We start from the raw sequence: 17616 nt of genomic DNA on the forward strand, positions 1-17616 counted from the left end.
ATAGATTGATGACATACAGAAGTAGAAGAATTATGAAGAACAGTTTCTCCTTTATGAATGATTTTCTTTTTTCTATAACATATATAAAAATGTTATTTTGACAAGAGCAGTTTGGACTATGCTATTCTACTTTATTGATATGGGATACTGTTGAAGCTTTGTTACTTGTGCCTTGTTTAATTTTGAATTCATGTTGATTAACCTTGATACTTTGATATATGAAAATTTTTATGCCATGCAAAGTTCAAACAAAGGTTTAAGTTGTATTGATTTTTTTACTTTAAATGTCTGCTTATGTTTCAGTTAGTTGATATATAGAAATTTTGAGTCGGAGCAAATCACACTTTTGGGGGGAAAATGCAATGAGTTGCTGTTCTTTGTAATGGGATGCCAGTCCTAATGAATGCACACAATCCCAATCTTGGGAAAAGAAGGAACAAGGTTCCTTCTTTTCCCAAGATTGTAGAACCTTGTTTGTAGTTTGGATAATTGAAGTGGGCAGTAATTCAGGTTGCCAACTGAGGTTCCACCTAGGAATAACAAACAGGGCTGACACATGCTCTTCAGTTTTGAAACTGTATGACTTAATGGTCATGAATTATCCATTATTTATTTATTTATAAAAATGTTAGTCAAAAGTTCATTTACCATTCAGATATACAAAAATTCATTAAAACTCGGGTAGTTTTCTTTTTTTAAAAAATGAAGTGCCTTTAATACTTTATAACATACTCTTTTATGAAGTTTGAGGGCTTTTTTAAGAAGTTATATGATTGTAAACTAAAACTAAACATTTATATATACAGGTATCCCTTGATTAATTCAATCAATTAATCCCTCAATGTTACTGCCTATATCAAAATCATGTTAATCAAATATGATAATCAATGGTAAAAATTACAATTCATCCATGATTGATTACTGTATTAATAATTCATTTTATATGGTACTCTTTTAGGAAAGATAAAAAATGAATGCAAAGTAAATGTTTAATAAATGCTTCTACCTACATTAGCTACTGCAATTTTTTTATCAAAGAAAGTTATCAAGAGTTGTTTGAACAGTTTTAGTTTTTTTCTTATCAGCATAAATTCTATGATAACAAGCAAAATGACTCTCTAGACCTTGGCAAACAAGCATTCTTTGATTACCATCTGGATCCAAATCCATTACTTGCTGCTTAAGCAATTCTAAACTGCGAAATATTCCATCCAGTTCTTTGATTGTTATCTCCTTTGGAACCTCATATTCACATTCCATTTTTTGTTGTCTCTTCATATGCATGTTGTTGTTCAATTTCAAGAAGATTGTTATCTCAAGTCTTTTGAATTTGAATCCAATGACTCATTAACATCTTCTGCATAAACACCATCAAAACCAAGGTCTTCACCAATTGCAACGATTTCTTCAACGATGTTGTTCACAGGATTTTGAAAACCACCTAAATCATTAGTGCATTCTGGCAAAAGGTTTTTCCACTCTCATGCAGCAAAAATTGTTGGAGTGTAATTGCATTTTCTCCTGTTGTTGTTTCTACTTCCTTTGAGAATGTCTTTTTAAGAAAATAGGCTTTGAAAGTTGCAATGTCGCTCATCTCCATGGGTTGTAGCAATGATGTATTTGGTGGGAAAAAAAACTTCACATTCTCACACAGATCATTAAGGGAATTTGGAGGACCAGGTGCGTTATCTAAAAGCAAAAGGGCTTTGAAAGCCAAGTTATTTCTTGTGGGAGGAAAATATGCCATTTTCCTCCCACAAGAAATAACTTGGCTTTCAAAGCCCTTTTGGCATCATCATGTTCACGACTTCATTTCTCTCAGCCAGGAAAGACTCCTCAAGGCTTGCATGTTTTTGTGTGGTAAATTTAAAGGCACTTTAATTAAAACTCTTGCCGTGTATATTAAGGTATTGTTGCAATTAATTTCACTGCTTAAATCAAATCCCACGTTAAGCAAGGGATACCTGTATATATGTGTATCACATTGTTTTTGTAGCTTCTCTTATATATAAAAGCAAGATTTAACTTGTATTTATTTAATTAATTTTTTTTTTTTTTTGTGCAGGTGATTATTTAAGTCTATAACAAAGTATTTATGATGTATAATTTCAGAGTCTGCTAAGCAAAATAGCTCCATGTATGGACATTTGGTCACACAGGATCAGCTGGTTGCCATGGCAACTGGACCACAGGGATCACAAAATGAATTTATGGTGCTTCATTCACCAGTGTCATACAAATCACGTGACCCTAGCATTGCCCCATTAAGGAAACTCAGTATAGATCTCATTAAAACATACAAACATATTAATGAGGTAAGCTGATTCCATATGGTTTAAGTTTGTCATGATATAATCAACATACTTAATCAGTAATTAGAATAACATTGATATGAACCTTGAATGTTGAGAAATGCACAAATTTTTGTCTTCAACAATTGTCAGAATTAGTACTGACATTATTTATTCTATTTTCATTCTTCTTTGGTGCATTTATCATCCTTTCTGAAAAGTCATCTTCTTATAGTGGTTAGGAAGTTAAGATTTGCAGATCTGGTATCCAGTTTTTGTTATTGTCTGAAAGATAATCATTATTACAATCACTTCATGTCATAAGTTTCACTGAAGAAGGTAAACCTAATTGTAAATAATTGCCTATCATGCTTTTCCTTAAAACTTTAGCATGATGTAGATATTAGTTATCATTCGCCTAACATTTCAGTAGTAATAAATTTGATAATATTTCACTGGATTCAGGTGTCCACAGAATGCAAAAGCCTCCTTAACCAGGCATCCAGGTATATAGTCAAAATAGTTATCAATAAATTTACAGTATATTTTGTCCTACAACGGTGATGCAAGTTGCTCTCAGAAAAAAATATGAAAGCATTCTAGAAGTAATGCCTGAATTGTAGTAGCTCCCCACCAGGATATTTCAGTGAAAACGTATCTATTTTCATTTATGATTTGTCAAAGCTGTTATTCTAAAACTTTTGAAATGGCAAACAGATAATACTTCCGTTTGTTATTTTCAAAATAATATCTTTACAGTGGTTGTTCCACAATGAGGATATGTCAGATTTGTTGTTACAACTCGTTCAAGGGGTTTTCACGTAGCTCTGCAAATTTATCATCCTTTACATTGTACACTTCTCATTAATGATGCCACCTTTACTGCCCCATGTCAGCATTCACTTCATATCAAGGTTGAGATTCTTAATCTAAATGATCTGATAAAAATATATGGTATGGAAATATCAACAGACAAAACAAAAGGCATGGCCTTCAATAAGAAGCAAAATAGTAATAAACAACAAAATAATAGAGCAAGTAAATACATTCAAATATTTAGGATGCACAATGTCATATGAAAATGAAGCTGATATAGAACCGAAGCTATCAAACTTTTTAAAAGTTACAGGCATTATAAATAAAATTTTTAAACCCAATTATGTACAGAAACACACACAAATAAGAATCTACGATACAGTAGCTAGACCTACCTTACTTTATGGCAGTGAGATATAGACAATAAAAAAGGTAGATGAAAGAAGAATTGAATCATCCAAAATGAAATTTCTGCACTGAAGTAAAGGAGTCACAATAATGGATAAAATGAAAAGCAGTGAAATCAGAAATAAACTTGAAATGACAAACTTCCTACATGAAACAGACATTTGCTATAGAGAAAAATGGAAAGAACACATACTGAGAATGAATAGAAACAGAATACCTAAACAAATTCTAAATTGCCACCCAAAGGGTACCTGATGCAGAGGGAGACCTTGAAAAAAGATGGAATTGAGTCCAGAACAGGCCACTTGACCTATAAGCCTGGAAAGGAAGAAGAGATTTGAATTTTCTGGCCTTTGATGGAATACAATGGTGATATTTCATAGCTTAAATTTTTATTTTGGAGTTGCATCCCTCATAACGATAGATCTAACTTTCGTCCTCAGTCACGATTTTATGAAGAAATGCACTACCTTCCCATTGGTTGCATTAAAGCAATCAGCAACCACATTCTGTAATGTGTTTCACATTGCTAGTCAACTGACATGGCACACCCATTGTATATACACTCTATTCCAATTTCTCTTGCATGTTGGGCTCACTGACCTGCTGTCGCCACATCTTTGAAACTTGATTAATGCATTTCATTGCAACCCAATTTTGTAATTTACATTAACAAATTTTTCATGGGGGGGTGCTTATATTTCAGTCTTCCAAAGTACTTCTTACTGTATCAATCTACTTGTCTGTTGGTCTTCCTCAAGGAACACCAGATTCTGTTTTAAGTAGCCACACCTCCCGATATTAGCTCTTCTTACACATTCCTGAATGCATTGTCAGCTTCCTTCTAAATATTCTTGTTTTTTAATATGATTCTACCATTAATGCTATCTGTTCACTGCCCTAGTCTAATCAATCTAACTTTCGTCCTCGTTCACGATTTTATGAAGAAATGCACTACCTTCCCATTGGTTGCATTAAAGCAATCGGCAACCACATTTTGTAATGTGTTTCACATTGCTAGTCAACTGACATGGCACACCCATTGTGTATACACTTTATTCCAATTTCTCTTGCATGTTGGGCTCACTGACCTGCCGTCGCCACATCTTTGAAACCTGCTTATTGCATTTCATTGCAACCCAATTTTGTAATTTTATTGATTTGTGCTTATCCAATATTCAGTTTAAGTGCTGGTGATCTCTGACTTATTTGCCAATCTTCCATGATTAACTACTCAGCTTTTTCTGAAGGTAATAACTATATATTCTGGAATTCACTGCTTGCAGTTTATGGCAAACTACTCTGTGATCAGTCATTAATGTTGACTCCACTACTTGCCTTTTTTTTTTTTTTTTCTTAGTTCTAAGCAGTGTACATGACTGACAGATCAATTTACATTATCAAATTTTTCATTGGGGGGGGGGGTTATATTTCAGTCTTCCAAAGTACTTCTTACTATATCAATCTACTTGTCTGTTGGTCTTCCTCAAGGAACACCAGATTCTCTTTTAAGTAGCCACACCTCCCGATATTAGCTCTTCTTACACATTCCTGAATGCATTGTCAGCTTCCTTCTAAATATCCTTGTTTTTTAATATGATTCTGCCATTACTGCTATCTGTTCACTGCCCTAGTCTAATCAAAACTCTCGTACTTTGGTCTCCATTCTTTGATTGAGTGTTTCATTTCTAACCTAGCTCCACAACTTGAATAGTAGCTAAATTGTTGAAATTTTTTTTCTTTGCTTGTGGGTTCTCCATTTATGATGCAGTTGAGGTTTTCAGTGTTCCTGCCTATATTAATGGTCTTTGTCTTTTTATTGTTGATTTTCAAATCAAATTGCAGTAGTTATGGGAATCGGCAGACTTGTAATGGATTTATTTAGTAGTATAACATCATCTACATAAAGTAAAGAGCCGTGATTAACATCTCCAATTTTGATATGATGTTTAATGTCACTTTCCTTCATAATGTGATCTGTAGATAATAAATAACAGTAGAGGTAATGTGCACCCTTATCTCCTTAAATTCTGACTGCTTACAGCTCATACATAGGCTATGAATAACTCGACATAATATCCTATTTACATTGTATAATGGTAGCATTTTAGTCAGCTTTTCTCTTAGCTTATTCTCATATGCTTTTTCTAAATTAGGGATTTAGTAGAATTCAGTGAGGTTGAAGTATGGTGTCTGGATTTGGTCTTTGGAGAGTTGAAGCTTGAAGAAAAACCAACAGTAGGGATCATCTGACAAGAATTGTTGGTGCAGAGTGACCATATGGTATCTGTTGATGACCAGAGAAATTAGGGATTTCATATAATCTGTTCCAGCTGCCTTACCAAATTTCTATATTTTGATGGCTTTTTTCTACCTCAGGTATTGATATGTACCCCTAATTGTGTTCCTGTTCATTTTTTCTTCCTCCATTCTGTCACTCCAACCATCTAGAATATCCTTATCTTCAGTTTTCAAGTCACTTTTATTATCTCTTTTACAGCTCTGTTCCTATGCTTTTTCAGTGGCAACCAGAACATTTTGCTACCTTCCTGATATCTTGTGTTCTTACCAAAGTAGTAAATTTGGTAAGAGTATACAAGGTAAATATCAGGTAAGATTTGTGCAAACTTCCACTCACAGAATGTTCTCTCAGCAACTACTATTCCTTGGTCTGACTATTGCTTCTGATTTTCTGACTCAGACACCTGCACTGAGCAAGTCAGAAATTATTCTCACTAGGAAGGCCTTCATCTTCTCCCCAAAATTCTCATTCACTTTCCATGGATTGGTTCAACAGATGTATGAGAGCTGTTGAAAGAAAACAAAAAAAAAAAAACCGAGCTTATTGCACATGGCTACAATAAGAACCCTAGCTTCATTCACAGCCACGCTGTTGAAGCACACAATAAATGTGAAACAACATCAGCAAATCCAAATCAGACTTTATAACAATCAATAATAGAAAACTCGCCTGCTGTCTAAGCAAAAGCTGTGCTTTATGGTCCCTTGAAAAGACCATTTGATGCAGGTTCTGCTTACTTGCACTTTTACTTCTTTCATTGAAATGGCACCACTCTTACAGCACTCAAAGATTAAACAAACCTCCTGGCATCACTCTTTTCCTCCAATCCTGCCAAGATGACAAAAGATCACCTCCTACCATGCCAATAACTGAGTACTATATACCTCCTGTGCTTTTTAAGCAAAAAAAAAAAAAAAAAACAGGAAAATATCTTGGATACTAAAAGATCCTCCAATTCCGATGCCATCACTCCAGTTGTACTCAGACATCATGCTTTAGAGCAGTGGTTCCCAACCTTTTAACATTTGTGTACCCCTTTTAAACCCATTTCTATAAATTTGTACCCTTTGTTTTTAAAATAGCGGTGATTCAAACTTAACATTTATTGTTCCATAATGTTGTGTCCATTTTACGATTTTTATTCTATTTTATAATTTCCGCTTATCTATGCTCTTCTATTACCAATGCACGAGATACCACCAAAACTTATACTAAAATCTAAGTTATTTCTCCCCTTAGTACCCCTAATATTTGTATTTATACTGCGCCTTTTGGGAGGATATTTAGTTTAAGATATTATATTCAAAAACAAGGAGAAAGAACTCAAATATGTCTGAAAGTGAAACAATGTTGCAGTCGTGACACTTTATCTCGTTTCTTAACATTAATTTCCCGCGTGATTAGGTTCGTAATTTTTCAAGTGGTGCATTGGACAGCAATTTCAGACAACTCTTTTATCATTGAACAAAGGTTTATTAAATTCCTTAACATGGTACAAATCAATTTTTTTTTGATTACTCAATTTAATGCTAAACTAAATACTTACAAACTAACACTAGCATATTACAAGTAATTAGGCTATGATCCTTCAATGGGTATTACGATCATGCCGCCATAACAATTCAACACATAAATTCACTTGACATGGACAAATAAGATTAATTCACACTATGTAACTATTCAAACTTAAGTAGAATAACTAAACCATTTACTGTACTAACACATAACTAGTATTTCGATCATGCCGCCATACATATTCAACACGTAAATTCATTTGACATGAACAAATAAGATTAATTCACACTATGTAACTATTCAAACTTAAGTAGATTAACTAAACCATTTACTGTACTAACACATAACTATGACATTTTAACTTTCCAATACATTACAGTAGACATGCAAAATTCTCAGGACACTTAATTATTCACATAACATTAACACTAGCCAGCCTACTTTTAATATATTCTGTCAGATACTAAAGTCCTAGTATAAATTTTCCTTGGTCACTTTATCAGTTCAGTATTAGAATAATGATACTTATCACAGACACATTTTTAGTTAACATTAGAGATATTTTACAGTACCTTTCTTTCTTGGGATTTTCATATGGATCTTTACAACAGCTCACAAATTGACTACATTTTGACTAGAAGAAAACATCTTAAGGTTGTGACAAATTGTAAGGTAATTCCAACAGATCAAGTAGCACAACAACACCGACTGCTGTGCGCAGACTTTAAATTAAGATCGAAGATAAGAACTTCTGGTTGCCATGGGATGAAGACAATTAAGTGGTTTCGCTTAAAAGAAGAGAGTGTGTGAGGAATCATTTTAGGGAGAGAGTGTTAGAGAGGATTTCGGATGGACTGGAAAGTGTACAAGATTGGTGGAAACATAATTCAAAAGTAATCCTGAGCTGTGCAATCGAGGTGCTTGGTGAGACATCTGGAAAGATTAGAGAGCAGAAGGAGGGTTGGTGGTGGAATAATGATGTACAAGTGGCAGTGACAGCTAAGAGGAAGGCAAAGCAGAAGTGGGATGAGTCAAGAGTGGAAGAGGACAGAGAGGTGTACAAAGAGAGAAAGCAAGAAGCCAAGAGAGTTGTGGCACAGGCGAAGGCCATGGCATATCAAGATCTGTATGATCAATTAGAAACAAAGGAAGGACAGAGAAAAATTTACCAACTAGCGAAATGTAGAAATAAAGCAGCTAAGGACATCTTACATGTGAGGCAGATCAAAGATGCTGAAGGAAGAGTATTATGGAGGGATGTGGACATAAGAAACAGATGGAAAATATACTTTGAGGGACTTCTGAATGAGGAAAATGCAAGGACTCACAGAGGAGATGGGCAGCCTTCTGAGGGGATGGTGCAGAACATCAGTAGAATGGAAGTGACGGAGGCCATGAAGAGGATGAGGAATGGAAAAGCGGTGGGCCCCGACAGAATTCCAGTGGAGGCATGGAAGGCACTGGGGGAAGAGGGAATTGACCTGCTGTGGGACCTGTTCATGAAAGTTTGCCAACAGGAAAATATACCCGAGGAATGGAGGGAGAGTACTCTTGTTCCCATCTACAAGGGTAAAGGGGATGCACAAGACTGTAAAAATTACAGAGGAATAAAGTTGATGTCCCACACAATGAAGATCCTAGAAAGGGTTCTTGATGGTAGATTGAGGGAGGGGGTGGAGATTGCAAAGGAACAATTTGGCTTCATGCCTGGTAGATCAACAACAGATGCTATCTTTGGGTTACGACAGATGATGGAAAAATATCGAGAGAAACAAAGGGAGCTACATCTGGTATTTATTGATCTGGAGAAAGCATACGATAGAGTGCCAAGGCAAGAAGTCTGGAGGTGTCTGAGGGAGAAGAAGGTGCCGGAGAAATATGTCAGGTTGGTGCACGAAGTGTACAGAAATGTGAAGACAAGTGTTCGGACCTGTTTGGGACAGACAGAAAGTTTTCAAGTAACAGTTGGCTTGCATCAAGGGTCAGCATTAAGTCCGTTTCCGTTTAATATTGTGATGGAGGTGGTAACAGAGGAGGTGAGAGAAGATGCACCTTGGACAATGCTGTATGCAGATGACATCTTGCTGTGTGTAGATTCAAGAGAAGAAGCGGAAACTAAACTGGAAAGATGGAGAAAAGTACTGGAAGAGAGAGGTATGAGACTGAGCAGAAGTAAGACAGAGTATATGTGTTGTGCAGTGGGCGGTGGCCAGGAGACAGACCTGGAGCTGGAAGGAAATGTCATCAGGAAGGTGAGAGACTTTAGATACTTAGGTTCGACAGTGGAAGAAGATGGAGGATGTGAGAAGGAAGTGGGATGCAGGATACAAGCAGGTTGGAGGAACTGGAGGGAGATGGCTGGAGTGTTATGTGATAAGAGGGTGCCGATCAATCTGAAAGGCAAAATTTATAGGACAGTAGTGAGGCCAGCTATGACATATGCTATAGAAACTGTGGCCCTGAGGAAAAATAACATTAGCAGGATGGAAGTAGCAGAGATGAGAATGCTTAGGTGGATGTGCGGTGTGACCAGAAAGGATCATCTGAGAAATGACTATGTCAGGGGAACAGTGAAAGTTACGAACTTAGGAGCGAAAATACAGGAGGCAAGGTTGAGATGGTTTGGTCATGTGATGAGGAGAGAGGACGAATATGTGGGAAGAAGGGTCATGCAGATGGATGTGCAAGGAAGGCGGAAGCGTGGGCGGCCAAAGAAGAGATGGAGGGAGCTGGTAGAAGAGGACTTGAAGATGAAGAACTTGGATGTGGTGACAGCCCAAGACAGGAAGGTGTGGAGGAGACTCATAATAAACAGTGACCCCACTTAAGTGGGAGAAGCTGCAGAAGAAGAAGAGGAGAAGAAGATCACAGACACATTTTTAGTTAACATTAGAGATATTTTACAGTACCTTTCTTTCTTGGGATTTTCATATGGATCTTTACCTTCTTCTGATTGAACTATCTTGATATAACCTCACCGATAATCTGCTACTCCTACGTTCCCCTTTGAGTTGAACTATGCTTAGACACACTCTGAATCATCTATATATCGGCTGTGCAACTCACCACGTGGACATCGATTTCTTTACTTCTTTCCCCTTCTCGTAGTTGTCACTGAAGTCGAAACACAAAGAATATGCTTTCTTTTCCTCGACTATATGGCATTCTTCGCTTCTCACATAGGAAATACGGAACCGAGATTCCGCTCACCTTTGTTTCCATGTTGTGGCGTCAGAGATATAACTCCATTCTCGCCACTCAGGAATTCACCGTGAAATCCCTACGAAAGAGCTTGCGAAGGGCTCTCCTGGAACAAAATCAAAACCAAAAAAGCCTCGTGGGGGGGTTTCCAACCCTTTTATACCTGTTCTCCTAACGGCACTTTTTCTAACTTCTTTTCTTCGCCCCCTACTTGATTTTACTTCACCGACCAATTAGGGTGGCGTTTTTCTGCCAAACGTCCTTTGATCAGCGAGTCCGTAACGATGTCTCAATCCGGGAATCGGCCCTGAGCGATAGTCTGTTGTTTTTCTTTTGCTAGCCTCTAATTTAATCCCCCTTCCAAAATTTTTCTATGAATTTACTTAATAACTTAATCTCTAGCCTCTCACATACCACCTCTTATGACTAATCCTTTTCTGTCTTATTTAGTTAAACTTTCTCTTTTAAATCATATCACAATATTAATATATTTCTTTTGTTAGTTAGTTTAACAAGACCTTTATATTATATATATTTTATTGGATGCAAGAATCTTTCTTTTTCTTTTTATCAATTCAACTATTATCTTTTATGCAGGGTTTTTAATTTATTTTATTTATTCTTCATGTTACACCATGATAGCTGAGAATTCTATATTCTTAAGATATCAGGTGTAACAATAACTAACATTTTGTTTACTTTACTTGTTTTTTTCCTGCCATTACTGATTAGTTTTCATGTACCCCTGAACGGCCCAGCACATAAGGGAGATAAAAACACTTCATCCAACTACTGACCAGTCGCCATCACCTTGATTCTCTCCAGAATAACGAAGCAAGTCATTTATATTCAACTTCTCCACTACCTGGTGTCTCACCAATTAATCAGCTACCAGTATGGATTCTTTCAATCTAGATCCATGCTGATCTCAGCCTACATTACTCAATACTGGTTGTGTATCATGGAAAGGTTTAGAGAAACACATGCTGCCACACTTATCATTTCCAGGACTTTTCATTGTGTTTGGCATCAGAGACTTAAAGACTGGCTAGTTATACCCTGCAAATGTCATTCATGAATAATAGAATCCATGTGATACTCACATCCAGATTAGAGAATGCAGTAAGAACTTTCTAATGTAATTAAGAAGGAATCAGGTTTAATGCAAACCATATAGATGATAAATAAGAGGAGTGATAGTGTGCATTCTTATCTTACACCTGATTTTATATCAAACCATCTTCCTGTGTTTCCTTCAATTTTAACTGCTGACTACAACTTAATCAATCCACCTATATCTTGGTCTTCCTCTGGGAAAACGACCCAGAGGAAGACCAAGATATAGGTGGATTGATACGGTACAAAGTGCCTTAGACGATAGAAATATAAGATCTGATAATGTTGGAGTCTTGACAAGTAACAGACTGATTTGGAGGAAAATTGTAGATAGGAAGTTAGTAATGATGTAATTTTTTCATGTAGTACTGTCATATCCTGTACACCCCTTGAGGGTACATGGCAGGAATTTGATGATGATGATGATGATGATGACTACAACTTAAACATAGACTATTTATTGCTCCATATAATGTTCCATTTACTCCATATTATTATAGCATTTTGAAAGTTTTTCTGTTGCACTTTCAAATATGCTTTTTTTTTTTTCAGATCTTTAAAACTTCAGTACAGATCCATGTTATATTACTGTGATTTCTTAACTGTTTTGTAAAGTAAAAACATGATCCTGACAACCAACTCTATAAGTCTGAACTCAGCTTATTCTTTTCTAACTTTCCCTTCTAGAGTTTTTTCTTTCCTTCTTCACATCTGGCTTAAATTTTACCTTTAATGCTTAATTGGGAAAAAAATGTAACACTTAGTAGGGAAATTCCTTTCTAATTCCCAATTTCAGTTTTATTTCTTTTTGTATGTGGGAACTATGAGAGTATTACTCCAATTGTCTGAAATTCCATCTTCTGATGAGACCTTCTGAATTATTCAAGTACATCCACTGTAAAACTTTTATGCCTCTATATTTGTGCATTTCTGGTCAGTTGCCTTTACACATTTCAGGTTTCTGATAGCCTTTTCTAACTCTCAAGTATTGATATATAGTTCTAATTGTATGCCACATGAATATTTTCTGCAACTGTCCTGTGGGATTACTTAATGGTCAAAGCCAGATTACTGAGAGGAGACCTTCATATAGCCTTAAGGAATGTGAAGAGCTCACTGGGGGCTTCTGACCCAATGTCCAATCCTCATCTTCGAGTGGTATATCCTGTTAGTGGGTATTCACTGGATGCTGACTAAATAAGGATGGGCTAGCAATTTGGGCATTAGCCGATCAAATTGTACTCTATGTTGGCTTAAACCAGAAATATGCATGATGTATTACATCATTAGATTTCATGCCAGTTGGAACATCACCCAGTTAAACAATTCTCCCACTATTTTTCCCCAGGGAACCAGGACCAGCAGTGAGAGTTTAACAATTTGAAGAAGAAGAACAAACCCAACAATAGAAGAAATATCAATGTAATGAGTATTAATGAAAAGGAAATCAAGCTTGCAGAAGAACTGGAAATGCACCACATTGACAATAATTGGCATCACTGAAACAAAGAAGACAAAAACAGGTGAGATCTTACTAAATAATAAGTATAAGATGCTATATTTGGGCAATAATGATCAAGAAAAGAAACAAGTAGCAATAGCATTCAACACCAAACATGAAGATAAACTTCTTGATTGGAAGGCAGTTTCAAGTAAGAGTTATGTAAGTAAACTTCAAAATCTAAATGGGGTGAAATGTTTTTGTGCTTATGGTCCCACAGAAGGTTCTCCTAAGGAAGAACTGTAAGAATTTTTTGAGTCATTAGAGCAGGTTGTTAACATAAAGAAAATAGAAAAAAATAGTACTTGTTAGATAGCTGAACAGAGTAGTATGTGAATTCCCTCATGGGTACCTAAATAAAAGTTATGGAAAGACTTTGATTAGGATATAGAAGATAAATATAAGAAAGGTGGCAAAATGTTTTGGAGGCTATTGAAAAAGATTAGAAATGGAGGAAAGAGTACTGAAAAAGGAATCAAAGATGATAAAGGTGATTTGAAAACTGAGTATAAGAATATCCTAGATATCTGGAGTAATTTCTTTGAAAGAGTGTTAAACAAAAAGCAGTGACATATAAATTAAAGATACCAACAAATTATATTCTTGGTTTTATCCTTTATCCAAGTATAAGCAAACAAAGTTTTCATATGAAATCACTTCACGACTGGACTACATGTACAGGGTGTTCGGGATAAATTTGACAGTTTCGTAAGGAAAAAGAAAATCTTCTTTGTATCTATTAAATTTAATGAATTGACAAAAAAACATTACAGGCAGAGTTAATTACAATACTATCAACAAGATTTACTCAAAATAACCACCATTAGCATCGATCACAGCTTCAATTCTGCTTCGGAACCTCGAACAAGCTGATGCTACAGTCTCCCTGGGAAGGGACGCAAAAACTGTTTTAATTTTATCCATTAACTGGGCTTTTGTATTACTGGAAGTGCGATTGGTGTCTTTTTCAACTGCGCCCCATACAAAATAATCCATGGGGTTAAGGTCTGGGGAGTTTGGAGGCCAAACATTTGGACTGGTGAAGTCGTAGAAATTTTCAGACAACCATTTTTGACTTTTCCCAGAGGTGTGGCAAGGGGCCGAATCCTGCTGCCATACATACGGCCTACCATTGGCTACCCTTGTTATCCAGGGCTTGACTACAGTTAGCAACTCCACGAACAAAGCCCGAATTCAAATGCCAAGGTTCTTCAACACCTGTTCCTGCAGATTTGCGAGGAATTCTGCTGTACGAACGCAATCAGATCGTCTGCTAGGGATCTTTCTTCTTGCTACATCCTCGTAGCCACCATTGCAAGTCTCTAGTTCATGCCTGATTGTTTTTACTGTATTCAGGGAGCATTGGGCAGCAGTCGTAATATCCTTATTTTGATGGCGGGCACGAATCATCATGATACAAGTTATTCTCTTCCATGATTCAGGTGGGTTCCAGCTATCCATCCTTTCTGACATCTTGTATATGAATGAAGAAGGGTCCAAACTTTTAAATGAAGAGAAGTGTGTGTTAATACATGTAACTTACGGAAAAATATAATTAATTATAAATATGTCAAATTTATCCAGAACACCCTGTATATAGAGGCTGATGACCTCACATGAATTGCCTTAGTATCCCATAATGCATAGCATTATGGGAAGGACTACTACCCAGACTAGTTTTGACCTTTATTGAGGTCTCATCAATGGGAGCCAGACCAAGAAGAGATACTGAGGTTGAATAATACAAGGGGAAGGCATTCGGAAAGTTCTGATAAACACCTAGACAAAAATGATATTAAAGCAACTGATAAGACCACCAGAAAGAACATACTAGTAGCAGAGTTATGAAGGTAACTTATGTTCTCATATTTTTATATCCTTGTATGTTATTTCTTGTGGTTATATCAATTGCTTTAATATCATTTTTGTTCTAGGTGTTTATCAGAATTTTCCAAACCCCCTTGTATATTTTTCATATACATATAGTCAAAAGGTATCACACCTTATTATTAAAATACTCTGGAGTTGAGATAGATGTTGACTGTTAGAGATAAACTTCGATAAAGGATTAAATCAAGAATATAATTTCTTGGCATCTTTAATTTATGATATTGCATATTGTTTGTTTTCATGTGTATGTAAATTCTAGCCAGCTGTTGTGAAGAAATGCTGTTATGAGGAGCCTGTGATTAACCAGCCTGGATGATATTTTGGTAGTTGGATAATAGGTGACTCACTCTAAATGAGAAATTTACCACAATATTGCATATAATGAATTGGAATATCTGGTTGTCTCTCCACACTGTTTATAGTTTTATGACATTATAAAAACAGTTTTACATGTATCGCCTTTGTTTTCATATTGAGTTATTGACATAATAATTGCTCAGATTATTCAGAAAATAAACCGCTTTTATTATTACTATTGTTATTATTTTTATTTGATAGGTTTATTATGCTAAAAAGAAACGCAGAGCACAGCAAACTCAAGGAGAAGATTCCAATTATAAGAAGGAAAGGAAGTTGTATAATGATGGTTATGATGATGAAAACCATGATTATATTATAAGGACAGGAGAGAAGTTCCTAGATCGTTATGAAATTGATTCCCTAATTGGGAAAGGATCTTTTGGCCAGGTGGGTAATTTAAAATATTTTTCACCTGCTCTTACCATCTCTTTCCTCTCTTCTTGGGAAAAGGAGAGAAAGAGTAGGAGAAAAATAAAAGTTTAATTAACTTAGTGCTGTAAAGGATAATATATCTAATGTATTAGATATGTATTACAACCACTATCCCATCCCACACACTTACAACTAACTACTTTCAGCCTTGTGGTGTCATATCCATGTTCTCAGTGTTTTATTTTATTTTTTCTCACTTAGTGTATTATTCACAGAGAATAGCAAGGTGATAAAAACAATCTTACCATATATCGTTATATTTTGTCATCTTCAAAATTCTTTTCTTAAGAAAGATACTTATCTTCATAAAATTTGGACACTCATAAGGAAAACAAATTACTTTGAATTTGTATTTGAAAATCAGACTGAGCTGTGAGCTTCTGCAGCTAGATTTTAATAGGAAAAAAGTTTTGATGAAATATTTTATTTGAATTTTAGAAATGAAGAAAAATAATTATTCAAGAACCATTAGTCTTGGGGGGGGGTGATTTATAGTATATTTATAAAAGAGATTATTATTATTATTTATTATATATATATTGTGATTCTTACCTGGTTAACTTGTCATGCATTTTAGTGCCATGAATGGGCTGAGTTCAGGTAATCTGGTTCCCCTGTTCTGAAGACAAAATAAGGTGCTCTTTGAAGAAAAAAACAGATATTCCCTGTAAACAGGATGGTGGTCTCACAATTCATTTAAAATGTATATACCTTTTTTCATTTAAGAACAAAAAGTGTTATAGTGGGTTACATGACTTGTGACCTTCCATTTATTAACCACCTAGCATATTGAGAATTGATCATTTTGATATCTGTTATTTGCAGTTATCATGATTATCTGAACATAGAACCACTTTTGATATCCATTTGCAGTTTTGCCTGTTATCTGAATATGAAACCTGTCTAACATTGGTGGGAGGGGGATAAATAAATATACCATGTTGGTTATTTGTAGTGTAGTTATTTGGAGCAGCAGGAAGTATAACATTGCAGGGCACAGACATGCCACAAGTGTCTAGGATCAAAGGGATTGATATCTGGACTCAGAACTCAATTGCAGGATCCAATCAGGGTGGATAAACTGGGAAAAGGTTTCAGGTATCTTGTGTGATACAAAACTGTCTAGCAAGTTGAAAGGAAAGATCTAGAAAATGATAGTAAGACCTATACTGATGTATAGCAGTGAGATCTGACAGATTACCCAGAGATAGGAGGAGATTGCAAGTCTCATCAGAATGCTAGGACTTGCAAGTGGTGCAACAAGGTTGGACAAGATCAAAAACTCACTGATTGGGGGAACAATGATGGTAACCCAAGTATTTGGAGAGATTGTGGAATCAAGGTTAAGGTAGTTTGGTCATGTTATGTGGTGAAATAAAAGCTATGTGGGAAGGAGAGTGCTGGAGATGAAGCCACCAGGCAAAAGAAATAAGGGGAGATCTAAACAATGATGACTGAAGTGTTGAGAGGGGATCTCAAAAACCTTGGACTATAGGAGAATATGGCCTAAGCAGAGGGAGTTGATCTGCTGCATCAAACCCACTAAGTGGGAATGAAGCTGAAGATTTTCTATTTGATTATGATACTTAATGTGTGGTGATAGAATTCTCACATTGCCATGAGAATGGCAATGTGAGAATTCTATCAGCGGCAAGAGAAAACATCCTACCCCACAGTCATTTCATGCTTGTGTATTGCTGGTTGTTCTACGTATCTTTGCGGTTCTTAGATTGTAATCAAATCTGTGTGTGTGGAGGTAGAGCTAATGTGTTTGTTTTTGGATA

The 17616-nt window shown here is 35.8% G+C and overlaps 1 protein-coding gene across 4 annotated transcripts in view; it reads left to right on the plus strand.

Annotated features, from left to right (window-relative positions):
• The window catches only part of LOC150102781 (dual specificity tyrosine-phosphorylation-regulated kinase 1B-like), a 323866-nt gene that overhangs the window by 178333 nt on the left and 127917 nt on the right, over window positions 1-17616 (plus strand). For all 4 annotated transcript variants that reach the window (XR_016548908.1, XM_090398758.1, XM_090398759.1 and 1 more), the window contains 2 exons: window positions 2113-2315; window positions 15599-15787. Coding sequence is in view for 3 of the 4 variants with exons in the window: in XM_090398758.1 (XP_090254884.1) it covers window positions 2113-2315; window positions 15599-15787 (392 nt within the window). In the remaining variant the exon portion in view is untranslated. The remainder of the gene's footprint in view (window positions 1-2112; window positions 2316-15598; window positions 15788-17616) is intronic.

Source organism: Typopeltis vanoorti, chromosome 10 (assembly GCF_054136105.1).
Source record: "Typopeltis vanoorti isolate ZY-2024b chromosome 10, IOZ_Tvanoo_1.0, whole genome shotgun sequence".
NCBI lineage: Eukaryota > Metazoa > Arthropoda > Arachnida > Uropygi > Thelyphonidae > Typopeltis > Typopeltis vanoorti.